This window comes from Rhinoderma darwinii, chromosome 6 (genome assembly GCF_050947455.1).
Source record: "Rhinoderma darwinii isolate aRhiDar2 chromosome 6, aRhiDar2.hap1, whole genome shotgun sequence".
In the NCBI taxonomy this organism is placed as follows: Eukaryota; Metazoa; Chordata; class Amphibia; order Anura; family Rhinodermatidae; genus Rhinoderma; species Rhinoderma darwinii.
The window spans coordinates 124,290,401-124,303,599 of NC_134692.1; the positions used below are offsets into that span (position 1 = coordinate 124,290,401).

Below are 13,199 nucleotides of genomic sequence, written 5' to 3' on the forward strand. Positions count from 1 at the left end.
TATAGGGTCTATGAAAAACGGCTCCAAAAACGGCTGAAGAAGTGGCATGCACTTTTCCACGGCCGTTTTTTTATGCAGCCGTTTTTCAAAACGGCCGCGTAAAAAAAATGCCCCGTCGGAACAGAACGCAGTTTTTACCATTGAAATCAATGGGCAGATGTTTGGAGGCGTTCTGCTTCCGATTTTTCAGTCGTTTTTTGGGTCGTTTACGGCCCGAAAAACGGATGAAAACACTGCGTGTGAACATACACTCAGGGTATGTTTTCAGGTGTATTTTGGAGCGTAAACGGCTCGAAATACGTCTGAAAAAACAGTAGCTGAATGCCAACAAACAACTGCCTACTGACTTCAATGGGAAAACCGGCGTTATGTTCAGACAGGCCGTTTTTTTACGCCACAGTTTTAAAAAACGGCGCATAAAAAAAAACTCCCCGTAAAAAGAAAAAGCATGTCACTTCTTGAGCCGTTTTTGGAGCGGTTTTTCATTGTATCAATGGAAAAACAGCTCCAAAAACTTCTAGAAAAAACGGCTAAAAATCAGAGGCCGTTTTCCCTTGAAAACCGCTCCATAATTTTCAACCGTTTTTGACTCTGCGTGTGAACATACCCCAAGGGCTTCATGCACATACGTACGGATCCTAGTGTCAGTAATGCCTTCGAGTGGCCTCCGCAACCGTTCCGTATGTCCATATATTACAGCCGTGTTGTTTTTGTGTGTCATCCGTATTCTGCGCACGGCGAAAAAAATTTAAGGAGGAAATTGTCTTATCGTCCCCTAAAAACACCCACAGGAAGGTCACGAGGGGGATTTCCCAGCCGTTTCCTAGAAAAGTATCCGCAAAATGTGCACAGCACACGTACGGCTTTTGTGTGCTGTACGTTATTGTTATGGCCCATAGACCTGAATGGGCGGCACGGGTCTGCAAAAACGGACAGGGTTAGGATATGTTCTATAATTTACGGAACGGAACAAGAGATTGTCAGAAAACACTGGTGTGTGCATGGAGCCATAGGAATGAATGGGTCAGTGTGCTTTTCACATAACACGGTCACGTGCTTGGGGTCCAAAGCATATGGCACTGCTGTGTGCATGGACCCTATAAAGGTGGCACGGAGTTCCTACAATTCCATATTATAGTACAGTACGGGCCCCATTGGTCCCACCCAGCGAGGCGTCCGCCACATGCAGGCAAAGAATGGAGAAGAAGTGGCGCGCTTGCTTGGCAGTTTCCGTAATTCGCATAGAACATAATGGAGAGATCCGCGCGGCCGCCTCTGAGTGGGACAGGGGTCGGGGGACTTTGTACACACGTAGTCCAACAGAGAAGATTCAGCTCTGTAATAAGGAGCCGTAGAAGACATGTCGAAGATGAGAATAAGGCCTTAATCACACGTAATACAAAAAGTAATACATATAGGAAGACCGAAGGGGAAACATTGTCTGCCTGCAAATCCTACAGGATAGATTGGCCGGACTGGACTATCACACCCATATAAAGCCAGGCTGGCCAATCAATCTGCAGAAAGCGCTTGTAAACAAACAAGGCCTCCTTGCTTTTTGACACAATCTACATTAGCGATGGCGGCCATAGACATAAACCTTTAGCCATCATCATTTGCGTCTGAACTACATAGATGTAAAGATATCTTTCCGATTCAATATTTTCATTGCTCTAAAATTTGCATCCGACTATTGCTAGGCAGTCTAAATTTTTATAATAAGGACCACTGAACAAAAAAACTATTAAAACGAAAGTACCAAAAACCACAAATGTGAAAAATGTCAATACCTTCTTCCTGTGTGGAGGAACGGATAATAGTTATAGGCTTTGAAGCCCACAATTCCAGTGTCCCTATGACAACACCTCCTATCCTCTGTTCTGGCAGGTCAGTGCCTTTCATTAACATTACTGGCCTCAGATTCAGTACTTGACGGCTTGAACACCAGCGGTTCAGATGTTGACACTGGTGTGAATGGCGACTTGGTAGCCCACAATGTCCCTATGACAATAATAAACTGCCAGTGCAAAGAACAGGAATTGTTGTCATGGGCACACTAAAGTAGAGGAACATTAAATATGCAGTAGAGGATACAGTCCCTCCTGGAGATATGGGACCCATGGATAACCTGCACGTCCTATTCTCGAGAGGCCTCATCCTTTTTCACACCCGAGAGACCCATCCTCCCACTACCATGTCCTGAGCCACCTGGCTGTACATAGACCACCTAGATCGGGCATATTTTACCCATGGGGCCACTACTGGGAAACCCGTAGGACTTTTCTTTATATACTTCCCTTATGTTTGGATCCATTCCTGGCTGCTTCACCAAAAACTCCAGTGTAAGGCCCCACAAGTAGCCGATTTGTTGCGGATTTTCAGGTGGAAAATCGGCAGCGGTAGACTGTTGAAGGCAAGCGGAAGAGACTTTAAAAATAATCTCATCACCATACTGCTGTAGATTTTTCGCACGGAAATCAGAGCAAGCTGCGGATTGGAGCACGCTTATTCTGCTCACTGCGGATTTCAGCCTCCTCAACGTAGAAGGGATGAAAACCGCAGAAAAGACGTTAAGCGTGGGGCTACCCTAAGGCTGGATTTACACACAGCATTTTCCGTGGCTTTTTCATTGGAATTTTTCACCGTTTTTTTTAAGTCAAGAAAGCTGCGGCCAGATGCGACTTTAAAGAGGCTCTGTCACCAGATTTTGCAACCCCTATCTGCTATTGCAGCAGATCGGCGCTGCAATGTAGATTACAGTAACGTTTTTATTTTTTAAAAACGAGCATTTTTGGCCAAGTTATGACCATTTTCGTATTTATGCAAATGAGGCTTGCAAAAGTACAACTGGGCGTGTTGAAAAGTAAAAGTCCAACTGGGCGTGTATTATGTGCGTACATCGGGGCGTGTTTACTACTTTTACTAGCTGGGCGTTGTGTATAGAAGTATCATCCACTTCTCTTCAGAACGCCCAGCTTCTGGCAGTGCAGCACTGTGACGTCACTCACAGGTCCTGCATCGTGTCGGCACCAGAGGCTACAGTTGATTCTGCAGCAGCATCAGCATTTGCAGGTAAGTCGATGTAGCTACTTACCTGCAAACGCCGATGCTGCTGCAGAATCAACTGTAGCCTCTGGTGCCGGTGTCCTCGCTCGTCTGACACGATGCAGGACCTGTGAGTGACGTCACAGTGCTGCACTGCCAGAAGCTGGGCGTTCTGAAGAGAAGTGGATGATAGTTCTCATCAGAACGCCCAGCTAGTAAAAGTAGTAAACACACCCCGATGTACGCACATAATACACGCCCACTTGGACTTTTACTTTTAAACACGCCCAGTTGTACTTTTGCAAGCCTCATTTGCATAAATACGAAAATGGTCATAACTTGGCCAAAAATGCTCGTTTTTTAAAAATAAAAACGTTACTGTAATCTACATTGCAGCGCCGATCTGCTGCAACAGCAGATAGGGGTTGCAAAATCTGGTGACAGAGCCTCTTTAATGTCTATAGTGAATGTCTCTTGAATCAGGTCTTTCTGGGTCACAAGACAAATATTGACCCGGTTGCCACAAAGAAAAGCCACATTAGTCCAAATTTTTCCATATTTAGTAAGAAAGTAAAAACAGCTCTGCCTCAAGTCCGCAAACACAAATGTTATTTATTTTTTCTGTCTGGTGTCGATTGAATTCCAAAAATTTAACACCGTCAGTGCTTGGTAGCTCCCCTAAGGAAATCCCTCAACGTTTTAGTTCTGTTAGGGTATGTTCACTCGATTAACAAAATACGTCTGAAAATACGGAGCTGTTTTCAAAGAAAAACAGCTCCTGATTTTCAGACGTTTTTTGAGCAACTCGCGTTTTTCCGGCCGTTTTTGGAGCGGTTTTCAATAGAATCTATGAGAAAACGGCTCCAAAAAAAGTGTCCTGCACTTCTTTTGACGAGCCGTCATTTTGACAGCGACGCGAAAAATGACAGCTCGTCTGCACAGAACATCGTAAGACCCATTGCAAGCAATGGGCAGATGTTTGCTGATGTATTGGAGCCGTCTTTTCAGGCGTAATTCGAGGCGTAAAACGCTCTGAAAAGAGGTCGTGTGAACATACCCTTACAGTCGTCCTCTTATGTCAAGTTGTAGGTTTTTATATACCTCTGTATGCTCTGAAGTTGTGAGGCAGAGGTCCGAGTCCTGGGTCCCCTTTGATCCCGAGAACAAGTGATGATGGGTCATCGTTCTCAGTGGTGAGTTGGCCGAGTGTTCACAGTTGGGCCTTATTCACACACAGTGCAGTTTAGTTTTTTTATGCATTTTTTTAAAAGCCACAACCAGGAGTGGATCAAAAATGGTGGAGAAATTTATAAGACAGATTCTACTTCTCTTTTTTTTTTTAATCCACTACTGGTTGGTTGTGGCGTCCATAACTGCACCAAAAAACTGCACTGTGTAAATATACCCATACTCTCTATGGCAATGAATGGGAAAAATGGAAACTGCTTAAAATACTGGGATGGCCGTTCCGCTCGTTCTGAGGAGGGTCCCAGCGGTCGAATCAGAATTTTATGGCACATCTATAAACGTTATTATATTTGGTTTGATATTGTATAAAGCTTCAGCTCTCAATTCAGAGGTTTTTCTGTTACAATTCTTCCTGAGAAAGTTGGGCAACAACCAATACGTCCACCACTACTGCTACCCCTGCCTTCTAAGGCCTAGTTCACACAGATTTTTTTGTGTGCTGTTTTTGATGCGGAAACAGCGTCAGAAATAACGCCAAAGAAACTGACTAAATCGCCTCCCATTGATTTCAATGGGAGGCGGAGGTGTTTATTCAATTGACATCTATTGTAGGAAGAGAAAATGGTTTTTGCTCCGAAAAACGCAGAAGACCACGGCAAAGAAAGTGGTCCTGAAGGAATTTCTGCCTGCAAAAAACTCTGTGTGAACCTACCCTAAGAGACCTGAATGGCAAATCGGTTTCGTTTTATTACACGGATACATCTCTAACTAGAACAATGTGTTGCTCAGGACTCTGGTAAAGCCGGACGGCAACTCCTGTGGAAGCTGCAATGGCAGACGTAACGCCCTTCATCCAGCTTTGACAGAATAAAACAAACCTAAGAAACAGCCAAATAAATGTTTTAAATTTGACTCGATAGAAAGCCTCCAAGTCCGTACACCGCTCACCCGAGCGCTTGTGCCGCTTCTTTTCAGCGATCGGTGGGGTCTCAGTGCTCAGACCGGCACCGATCAAAACGTCTGACACGTTACAGGTCACTATGAACTGACCGCTCACTATGGATGGTAAAGTGAGGAGAATTATACAGGAAATATTCTACTCTTTTTAATTAACTTCTGGTTGTGGCTTCAAAAACTGCAGCAAAGCTGCACTGTGTGACTATGCCCTTACTCACAATGGAAATGAATGGGGAAAAAATGAATAAAGCTGAACAGACGTCCCTTGATTTAGGTGGCCATATACCTTAGAAGTATGTCAGCCGAATGACAACTATTCATCCCGATCCTCCCCCCAATACACATGCATGTTCGGTCGAGAATTGGGAAGGTTGAAATCAAACTGCCTGAACCTTCCCCCGACATCTGCCGTCTGGAGAGAGTCAGGATATCCCCATTCTGCTGGTCGAGCCGATATAGGAAGGTTCAGTTGACTCATCTATGTGTACGGGCCCCTTTATAACTTGTTTTCTAGAATTAAGTTTAGGATTCCTTCATGGCAGATAGCGGATCAGTAGAGGGTGCAATACAAGCAATATCAGAAGGTGTCCTCCAAACTGGACAATCCCTTTAAGTTCAAGGTGCCCAACGATCTTTAGTTTCATCTGACATTGGGATCCGGTTTGTCCATAAACTTGGCCGTATTTCCAATACGCTCTAAATACACGGTACAATCTATTCGGAGCATCGCATGCAATTACTATAATCCCTGCATATTTTCCCGGCTTTATAGGTTATAGGGTAAGTAAAACTTATTTGAAAACTTGTTTACCATCGAACTGAAAAATATGCACTAAAATCATAGAGTAAACGTCAAAGTCATTTGTTACCAGATGAACTCCTTAAATGAAATGTTTTTTCACCCAATTGGACCCCCACTTACTGGGAGAATCCAGGTCTTCTGACCCCCTATTCAGAAAGCCTATGAGGCTGCATAGCCTGTGAGTGACTCTCGCCAGTCCATGGAGTTACGGAAACACCTGAGAAGTCGCACCTCAAAGATGCCCTAAAATTTAGGCTGGGTTCACACAGTTTTTTGCAGGCAGAAAATCTGCCTCAAAATTTTGTTTGGAATTTTGAGGGAGATTTTGCTCTGACTGCACACCGATTTTTGCCATTGAGCGCCGCGGGCAAAATACACAGCGAAATATGCTTTCTCTGCCTCCCATTGATGTGAACGGGAGGTCAGAGGCGTAAACGCCCAAAAGATAGGGCATGTCCCTTTTACCCGCGAGCCAGTTTTTCCGCTCGCGGGAAAAAAACTCCTCCGCCTCCCATTGAAATCAATGGGAGGCATTTTCGACCGTTTTTTGGCGCGTTTTCCGACGTGGTTTCCGCGTCAAAAAGCTCTGTGTGAACTGAACCTAAAGGGGTTGTCCAGACGGATGTAAGTAACGTGGATCATTTGAAGCACTTTACTGCTACAGTAATGCGCTGCAGATTTTCCAACAGCAAATCCGGACAGAAAATATGCAGCAATTCCGCTATGTGTGAACGTAGCCTTATTATTAATAAGCACCAGCTAAGATTAGTGACATCAGAGTTCCATGTTTCACTGCTGTTCACAGTCCATTTAAGATAAACGGCCATATAATTTAAGGAAGAACTCCATCTACCCCCACCTTTTGCAAATGTAATGTAGTGATGTGTATTGACCAGGTTGATGCATTTCACGGGCTGCCGCTCTGTTCCAGGCCGCCATGGGGGTCCCATGATCTTCATTCTGACTCCCTGTATCCTATAAAGTCGGCTGCAGGGACCAGAAATCAGTGTCTCAATGCAAGTCTATGGCCCAGTTCACACAGAGTTTTTTTAACGCTGATTTTGACATGGAAACAGCAGCAAAAAACATCCGAAACCGCCTCCCATTGACCTCAATGGGAGGCGGAGGTGTTTTTTTGCTGTGGTTTTTAACCGCTTGTGGTAAAAAAAGCGTCATGCTCTTTCTTGCCGCTTTTCCGCCTCTTTTCGTTGCTTCTTTTGCCCGCGGCGCACAATGGCCGGGTGCGAAAAACGCGGCAAGAATTTAAAGCCAGGTGAAAATCTGCCTCAAAATTCTCAGTATGAACAGGGCCTATGAGACCTCACAGATTTGCATTTAGAGACTGACATCCGGTTTCTACAGTAGACGCTGTAGGATTTGGGTTTTCAGAGCACAGATCCCGTTACCCCTCGGAGGCCCAGAAACAAAGCGGTGTCTCGTGAAACAGAGCAACCGGTAAGTCACTACACATGTCCAAATTACATTTGCAGACGGGGGAAATGAAAAAATATATATATAAAAATCCGGTGTGCTTCTTTAAGGGGGTTTTGCCACCTATTACATTTATTAAGAATCCGAGGAATAGGTGATGAGTGATCGTTGCGGGACTCACTGCTGCAATCCCAGCAGATAACGAGAAGGGAGGTCCCTCGATCCTTCTCACCCGCATGTCTATGGTGCGAAGAAAAGGAATTTTAATTGAGCGGCGGTCGAGCCTGCGCGCTGATCTATTCAAATTCGATGGGACTGATGGAAAAAGGCAAGTACAGGACTCAGGACCCCTGTTCTAGTTTCATCGGTGGTGGGGCACCCAACGAGGATACATTCCTGCGGATAGGTCATGAATGTAATTAGTAGGAAGACCGCCACTTAAAGAGGTACTTTTATGATATATTGACTGGATAGGACATGAAGGACCCTTATGATCTCAAGAACCGGGGAACCTGTTCCTGGTAGAGTGCGGTGAAGTCACAGTCACTCTATAAACACGTATACAGACACAGCATCGCAGGCCAATGTCCACACGCGTTTTCCTTGGATTTTTGTTCACATCTCATCCACGTTGCTGCTACTGTAATAAACTGAGGAATTTCTGCACGAAAAATCCAGTCGTAAATTCCATGGTGTTGGCGCTACGTGTGGACGTTCCCTTAAAGTCCACGTGAGATACCTTAAATGTGTCAAATATTATCGTTGTCAGCAGCACATCTCCCTATATAAACAGGGAGACGCGCTGCCGACATGACAGAAACGTATTGGGACGAGCGATCGGCGTAATGAGCACTTATCCCCATACTAGCTCCTTATGAAAGGAGCAAAAGAGCGTTGATTGACAAGCTGTCTCGTTGATCGGCGCTCGTTGCATCGGCCAAACTTGGCCGATGTAAAAGTACCTGAACGTCCTTTAATTTGGTATTGGAGGGTGGAGAGGTGCCGGATTATCAAATATTCCAGATTATTGGGCAGTCATAGAAAAATTATGGTTATGGTAACAGAAGAGAACCTCGAGGACGGCAGCAGGCAATACAATGCTGATGTAATGCCGGAGCAATCACCTTCCTTTTTTTTGTTAATCAGGTGACACGAATATTTGGCGAACTCTATCTCTGATCATTTTCCTGCTTCTCCTCTCGTAAAATTCCAGATTATTTTGCGGTTTGTTGCCAGGCACAGGCCTACTAGATGCTGGATTAAATGGATAGTCTCATCAGAAAAACCTGTCTATATGTTTTATTAGGGCACATGGATGACATAAGGGAGGGCGTCCCTACTCGGGATACCCCTTTACTACCACAGTGGAGAGCGGGTGCCTTGAGCTTTGCGTTGGAGGACTATTTGCACCATGGATACATACAAAGGATGTGCCAGCAGCTTTCCCTGGCAATAACAGCTGATCTCCGAGGCCGGGTTCTCACGTGTCGTAAACACTGCGGAATTTCCGCAGCGGAATTGTGTGCGGAAATTCTGCAACATTTAGGGTATGTTCACACGAGGTCATTACGTCCGTAATTGACGGACGCATTTCGGCCACAAGTTCCGGACCGAACACAGTGCAGGGAGCCGGGCTCCTAGCATCATACTTATGTACAATGCTAGGAGTCCCTGCCTCGCTGCGGGACAACTGTCCCGTACTGTAATCATGTTTTCAGTACGAGACAGTTGTCCGGCAGCGAGGCAGGGACTCCTAGCATCGTACATAAGTATGATGCTGGGAGTCCGGCTCCCTGCACTGTGTTCGGTCCGGAACTTGCGGTCGAAATGCGTCCGTCAATTACGGACGTAATGACCTCGTGTGAACATACCCTTACAGTAGCAGCAAAGTGGATGAGATTTTGAAAATCCCATGCCCCCGCTGCGGAAAACAAACGCAGTGAGAAAAATGTATAAATTGACGTGTGGTGCGGAATTTATATCCGCAGCATTTCAATATATGCTGCGTTTTTATTGATTTTCAGTTGCGGGTTTTCCCCATTGAGTTCAATGAGGATGCAAAACCTGCAACAGAAAGCCAAGTGTTGCGACTTTTGTGGAGTATTCGCAATGATTACGGCGCAAAAATCGCAACTACGGAAAACAAAAAAAATCATACTTACCAAGAACGCCCTCCTCCTTCCTGTAGTCTGGCCTCCTGGGATGACGTTTCATCCCATGTGACTGCTGCAGACAATCACAGGCTGCAGCGTCACATGGCCGGCAGCGTTATCGCAGGAGACCGGAATACGCGCAGAGAAGACCGAGGGGGTAAGTATGAACGGCTTTCCTCCGCAGCGGAAATTCCATTTGAAAAGCAGCATGTGGTGCGATTTTTCAGACGGAATGTACTGCAGGTTCCAGGTCGGATATGCTGCATGATTTTCACGCAGCATATGAGCCCCGTGGGAACCCGGCCTGAGGGTTCCGGCGGCTGGACTCTCTGCAATCAGTTTAGGGCAGGGTGAGGTCCGCGTCAGGTCAGCGGAACTGACGGGTTCAGTGTCAGTGGGTCCTGCGTGTCTCTGAGACGAAGGATTGAGCTGTTAACGATCACATCTAATTTCAGAGACACGCGGGACTCACTAAACCTGTCAGTACCACGGACCTGACGGATTCAGCTCTTGGCGAACGATACAGCTGCTCTGTATACAGAGTACAAAGCAGCTGTATCTCAAAAAGTTAAAATAAAATTTTTAATAAAAATGTATTTAGGAAGTTGCACCATTATACACAAAAACACACACAACACAATGTCAAAGGTGCATAGCCTGTAATACTGGTAGAATACTACTGTAGTGTGCTTACATTTCTGTACCCGCATTCTCCACCATTTTCCAATGCTCAATGTTGCCACCTATTGATCGTCCAAATAATGCCCACAAAGAACCATTATACACCCACGTAGTGACCTACATATAATATCACCCAATACTGGAGAACTACAAGCACCAGCACTACATATACCAGCACACCCTTACTAGAAAGGGCAACACTAACCAGCATGGGACTACAAGCCCCAGCAAGAACGGAACAACTGGCACCATTATGTTCTGAATATATAGAACTACATGTCCAAAAAGGCTATGTTAGAGCTCCGTTCACACGTGTCAGACAATTCGATTTCTGCCGTAGATTTGCAGCTTGACACGTCGTGGAGCGTGCTACTTATTCTCGCCGGTAAAGTGGCGGAACAAAAAAATATGCACAGAATTTTTTGGCTCTGCATGGAAAACGGGATTACAAAACCCCCATTAATATGCATCGAATCCAGATTGTCCTCTGATTTGACGCAAAATCAGCGCCAAAACCGGTGTCAAGTCCTGAACGTGTGAACAGAGCCTTGGAATATAGGACTACCAGTACGTCCTCAAGAGACAGAACAACATCTCATCATGCTAGGCAAGAATCTAGAAAGACAAGTCCCAAAAACCACAAGAATCAGGTCAGGGATAGACAAAACAAACCGTCCCAGCAGAATGTAGGACTACAAGTACCAGCAGATCCAAAACACAGCAAGGACACACAGAAACGGGAACTACAAGTCCCAGAACGTCCTGACAACAGTTACATCTCCCATTAAACTTTGCCTGGGTTGGGAACTGAAGCCCTAGCAACAGAGAACTATAAGTCCCAGCAAGTCCGGAGCAGACAGCTAGCTCATAGTCACGGCTGTCCGTAGTCGGATGTATACGGCTGCTGCCCGCCTCACCTTGTAGGTGTTCTCGGTGATCTTGGCCACGGCCTCCGGGTCCCGGGACATGGCTCCGGTTGTGTCAGTGACCCGCTATCAGTACACCTGGCCCCGCCGCTCCTCACATACTCCGGGCGGCCGCTCGGTCTCTCTCCTCCCGGTCGCCGGACTACTGTCACTACTGGAACTTGTGGCACCGGCGGAGGCTGCGGGGAGAGCAGGAAGGTGGGGCCGGTGAGGTCAGCGGGAGCCGGGGAGGGACGCACCTGCGTGGAGGGAAGGGAGGAGCAGGTGACGGGAGGAGGGAGAGAGGTGAATCAGCTGCAGGCAGACAGGGTGCGACTCCCGTGCGACTTTCGTGCCACTAGAGTTGAACAACTTTCTTTTTCGCCTACAGAAGTTGACAGCAATGTTGTGACGCTTGTACAGCACTCATCGATCTGTGTATTGGGCCTTATACATTGAATTCCATGTATTATAATGTGTGAACTGTCATTTTCCATGTGGTCATTTATACGCTTTGTCGCTTGCACTTTCCTTCCTATAGGAACAATTACATTATCACTCACAGCTTCAAGATGCTCAAATATATAATAAGACAAAACGTGGACAAAGCTGCAAGTTTTTGTGGGAGTGGCGGACAATCGAATGTGTACGGGGGGCTATCTGACTATGGAGCGTGTATGGGGCTATCTGACTATGGAACGTGTATGGGGCTATCTGACTATGGAGCGTGTATGGGGCGATCTGACTATGGAGCGTGTTTGGGGCTATCTGACTATGGAACGTGTATGGGGCTATCTGACTATGGAACGTGTATGGGGCTATCTGACTATGGAACGTGTATGGGGCTATCTGACTATGGAACGTGTATGGGGCTATCTGACTATGGAACGTGTATGGGGCTATCTGACTATGGAACGTGTATGGGGCTATCTGACTATGGAGCGTGTATGGGGCTATCTGACTATGGAGCGTGTATGGGGCTATCTGACTATGGAACGTGTATGGGGCTATCTGACTATGGAGCGTGTATGGGGCTATCTGACTATGGAGCGTGTTTGGGGCTATCTGACTATGGAGCGTGTATGGGGCTATCTGACTATGGAGCGTGTATGGGGCTATCTGACTATGGAGCGTGTATGGGGCTATCTGACTATGGAACGTGTATGGGGCTATCTGACTATGGAGCGTGTATGGGGCTATCTGACTATGGAACGTGTATGGGGCTATCTGACTATGGAACGTGTATGGGGCTATCTGACTATGGAACGTGTATGGGGCTATCTGACTATGGAACGTGTATGGGGCTATCTGACTATGGAGCGTGTATGGGGCTATCTGACTATGGAGCGTGTATGGGGCTATCTGACTATGGAGCGTGTATGGGGCTATCTGACTATGGAGCGTGTATGGGGCTATCTGACTATGGAGCGTGTTTGGGGCTATCTGACTATGGAGCGTGTATGGGGCTATCTGACTATGGAACGTGTATGGGGCTATCTGACTATGGAGCGTGTATGGGGCTATCTGACTATGGAACGTGTATGGGGCTATCTGACTATGGAACGTGTATGGGGCTATCTGACTATGGAACGTGTATGGGGCTATCTGACTATGGAACGTGTATGGGGCTATCTGACTATGGAGCGTGTATGGGGCTATCTGACTATGGAGCGTGTATGGGGCTATCTGACTATGGAGCGTGTATGGGGCTATCTGACTATGGAGCGTGTATGGGGCTATCTGACTATGGAGCGTGTATGGGGCTATCTGACTATGGAGCGTGTTTGGGGCTATCTGACTATGGAGCGTGTATGGGGCTATCTGACTATGGAACGTGTATGGGGCTATCTGACTATGGAGCGTGTATGGGGCTATCTGACTATAGAACGTGTATGGGGCTATCTGACTATGGAGCGTGTATGGGGCTATCTGACTATGGAACGTGTATGGGGCTATCTGACTATGGAACGTGTATGGGGCTATCTGACTATGGAGCGTGTATGGGGCTATCTGACTATGGAGCATGTATGGGGCTAT

At 46.4% G+C, this 13,199-nt stretch overlaps 1 protein-coding gene across 2 annotated transcripts in view; it reads right to left on the reverse strand.

The window, feature by feature from the left end:
* Positions 1-11,411, reverse strand: part of BAIAP2L1 (BAR/IMD domain containing adaptor protein 2 like 1) — a 72,470-nt gene extending 61,059 nt beyond the window's left edge. Inside the window, exon 1 of one of the 2 annotated variants that reach the window (XM_075830263.1) lies at positions 11,175-11,411. In XM_075830263.1, the coding sequence (XP_075686378.1) occupies positions 11,175-11,225 (51 nt within the window). In that variant the 5' untranslated portion in view covers positions 11,226-11,411. The remainder of the gene's footprint in view (positions 1-11,174) is intronic. The other variant, XM_075830264.1, reaches the window with a different exon arrangement.
* Positions 11,412-13,199: the final 1,788 nt, after the last annotated feature.